Source organism: Ranitomeya variabilis, chromosome 2, assembly GCF_051348905.1.
Source record: "Ranitomeya variabilis isolate aRanVar5 chromosome 2, aRanVar5.hap1, whole genome shotgun sequence".
In the NCBI taxonomy this organism is placed as follows: domain Eukaryota; kingdom Metazoa; phylum Chordata; class Amphibia; order Anura; family Dendrobatidae; genus Ranitomeya; species Ranitomeya variabilis.
In genome coordinates, this window is record NC_135233.1 from 410,233,879 (window position 1) to 410,237,648 (window position 3,770).

Consider the following 3,770-nt stretch of genomic DNA (forward strand, 5'->3'; position numbering starts at 1 on the left):
AGTAGCCGGCAGCGTTCCCTCTTTCCCCTCCATACACAGTAGCCGGCAGCGTTCCCTCTTTCCCCTCCATACACAGTAGCCGGCAGCGTTCCCTCTTTCCCCTCCATACACAGTAGCCGGCAGCGTTCCCTCTTTCCCCTCCATACACAGTAGCCGGCAGCGTTCCCTCTTTCCCCTCCATACACAGTAGCCGGCAGCGTTCCCTCTTTCCCCTCCATACACAGTTGCCGGCAGCGTTCCCTCTTTCCCCTCCATACACAGTAGCCGGCAGCGTTCCCTCTTTCCCCTCCATACACAGTAGCCGGCAGCGTTCCCTCTTTCCCCTCCATACACAGTAGCCGGCAGCGTTCCCTCTTTCCCCTCCATACACAGTAGCCGGCAGCGTTCCCTCTTTCCCCTCCATACACAGTAGCCGGCAGCGTTCCCTCTTTCCCCTCCATACACAGTAGCCGGCAGCGTTCCCTCTTTCCCCGCCATACACAGTAGCCGGCAGCGTTCCCTCTTTCCCCTCCATACACAGTAGCCGGCAGCGTTCCCTCTTTCCCCTCCATACACAGTAGCCGGCAGCGTTCCCTCTTTCCCCTCCATACACAGTAGCCGGCAGCGTTCCCTCTTTCCCCTCCATACACAGTAGCCGGCAGCGTTCCCTCTTTCCCCTCCATACACAGTAGCCGGCAGCGTTCCCTCTTTCCCCTCCATACACAGTAGCCGGCAGCGTTCCCTCTTTCCCCTCCATACACAGTAGCCGGCAGCGTTCCCTCTTTCCCCTCCATACACAGTTGCCGGCAGCGTTCCCTCTTTCCCCTCCATACACAGTAGCCGGCAGCGTTCCCTCTTTCCCCTCCATACACAGTAGCCGGCAGCGTTCCCTCTTTCCCCTCCATACACAGTAGCCGGCAGCGTTCCCTCTTTCCCCTCCATACACAGTAGCCGGCAGCGTTCCCTCTTTCCCCGCCATACAGTGTCACCATTCCCGCCGTCTCCTTACCCAGAAGATGAAGGAGTAGATGAGCAGGACGCTCTTCAGACAGGTGATAACGGGCTTTGTCTGGAGCCTGCGGGACGGGGACGCCATGACTTCTCCCAACTTCTGCCAAGTTCCAACTCCAACCTGGACGCCGGAAACAGCCGAGCTACCGCCGGAATTTCCCGAAGGCGCTCGGCCACTCGGTTCCAAACAAAGAGCCAGTGCCAAGAAGATCCGAGTGCTCTGGAAATTGCGCAAGCGCTGTAACGTTATCGCGCAGCGACCGTGTGAGCAGGGTTCAAGAGTGAAGAGTTCCAGGAAGCTGTTGGTGTCCAGCTACTCCTGCATGTCTACCTCTAGCGCCTAATTATACATGGGGGAGGGGTGGTTTGTGCAGTGTGCACACGGTGGTCCCAGGGATTCCGGCCACAGATGTGTGATCTCTAGGGAGTGTGCGTGAGATAAGCAGCTGCCAGACGTGTGTGACACCGCGGATCTCTAGAGGGCGCAACAATGTGCTGATCCCTGCGAAGAACCCCCCCCCCCCCACCGGACACCCCAAAACCCCTCCGGACCCTCCAGCCCCCGCCTCCTGATCCCCCCCTGGACTCCCCAACTTCCTCCTGACTCCCTAATCCTCCGGACTCACCGACTTCCTCCCCCCTCCTGACACCCCAACCCCCGTCCAGACTCCCCGACTTCCTCCTGACACCCCAACCCCCCCCCCCGACTCCCTAATCCTACAGACTCCCCTCCCCACTCCTGACACCCCAACCCTCCTCCTCCTGACTTCCCAACCCCCTTCTCTGGACTCCCTCCCCCCTCCTGACACCCCAACCTCCTCCCCCTTCCTGACACCCCCCCCCCCCCCCCCGGGCTCCCCAACCCCCCCTCCGGAGTCCCCAGCCCCCACCTTCAGACTCCCCAACCTCCCCTCTTGACACCTCTGGACTCCCCAGCCCCCCCACCGGTCTCCCCAAACCCCCCCTCCTGACACCTCATACTCCCGACTCCCTCCCCCTTCTGACTCCCCAACCCTCTGGACTCCCCGACTTACCCCCTACTGCCACCCCAACCCCCCTCCTGACTCCCCAACCCCTCTCCTGACACCCCAACCCCCCCTCCTCCGGACTCCCCTACCTCCTCCTCCCTGGACTCCCCGACTTCCTGCCCCCTCCTGACGCCCCTTTCCCCCTCGTCTTCCAAACCCCCACCGCCTGACAAACCCAACTCCCCCTTCTGACTCCCCAACCCCCTCTCCAGACTTACCAACCCCCACTCCGAACTCCCCAACCACTCCCTCCGGACTCCCCAACCCTCTGGATTCCCCGACTTCCTCCCCCCTGCTGACACACCAACCCCCCCTCCTGACTCTCCAACCCCCCTCCGGACTCCCCGACCCTCGCTACCGGACTCCCCAAACCCCCTCCTAACACCCCAATCCCCCCTTCTCCAGACTCCCCATCCTGACTCCCCTACTTCCTCCCCCCTGGACTCCCCGACTTCCTCCCCCCTCCTGACGCCCCTTCAGACTTCCCAACCCCCACCTCCTGACACCCCAACCCCCTCTCCAGACTCCCCAACCCCCACTCCGGACACCCCAACCACTCCCTCCGGACTCCCCAACCCCCACCTCCTGACACCCCAGCTCCCCCTCCTGACTCCCCAACCCCCCCTCTGGACTCCCTGACTTCCTCCCCCCTTCTGACACCCCAACCTCCCCCCTCCTGACTCCCCAACCCCACCTGTCACGGATCCCTTCTCCATGGTGTCACTTATTCGTCACGCGCCTGCTCTCACACGTGACTTGGGGTTGTGCCTGCAAGGGTTAATCTATCTCCCCACTCTCAGTCCAGCATCCAACCTCTGTCCTATGCTGTAATGGGAGCATAAATCACACACTGACCCAGGCCACACACCCGCTCAATACGCTGCCACCACTCACTGAACACACGGGCGATGAGTCCCAGAAATAATAATACTAATAAAAATATGTCTATCACTCATAAGGCTCACACACCTTAGGCTATGGATTCTTTTAGAACATTCAAGGTTCAACTGGTTAAAGTTTTATACTTTAATAACAAAAGGTTCAATGCTTACAATAAGAAAAAGGTATAAAAATATGATAGATAATCTTTTTATATAGCGCTAACATATTCTGCAGCGCTTTACAGGTTGCACACATTATCATCACTGTCCCCAATGGGGCTCAAAATCTAAATTCCCTATCAGTATGTCTTTGGAATGTGGGAGGAAAAGGTCCAAGGTGGGATTAGAACCCAGGACTCCAGCGCTGCAAGGCTGCTGTGCTATCAACTGCGCCACCGTGCTGCCCAAAAAGACATGCAACTTATGCAAAACAGTATCAAAATAAACAGGAGAAACTTACAGAAATTATCTAACTGGTAGTTTGCTTTCTGCTTCTTGAGGAGGGGTGAATGGAGTTGGTGGAACACATCAGCTTCTCAGGCTGCCCTCACATGTGAACACAATTCTCTGTCTGCAGCCTAAATTTATAACTTTGGTCTGGAGGTCAGGTTTCTAGACCGGCCCCTCAGGTTAATATAATTGCTGGCTTGTTGATTGGCCACGGCCGCTCTACTAATGAATATATATTATTTTCCTCTTGAAACACTTGTGACCAGGTTCCCAGGAATAGATCCCCTCAGGCCACAATTAGCATTTCCCCTCCAAGACCTAGAAGGTGCCAAAGGTTCCCTTTCATCTTGGCCCTAGCTAGACCTCCTGGCGAGATATGGAGACACAATGTCTCCGGACTCCCCAACCCCCCCTCTGGACT

The 3,770-nt window shown here is 57.7% G+C and overlaps 1 protein-coding gene across 1 annotated transcript in view; it reads right to left on the reverse strand.

Moving 5' to 3' along the window:
- The window catches only part of TSPAN6 (tetraspanin 6), a 73,810-nt gene extending 72,407 nt beyond the window's left edge, over nt 1-1,403 (reverse strand). The window contains exon 1 of the mRNA XM_077286532.1: nt 989-1,403. Coding sequence (XP_077142647.1) covers nt 989-1,075 — 87 coding nt within the window. The 5' untranslated portion in view covers nt 1,076-1,403. The remainder of the gene's footprint in view (nt 1-988) is intronic.
- Nucleotides 1,404-3,770: the final 2,367 nt, after the last annotated feature.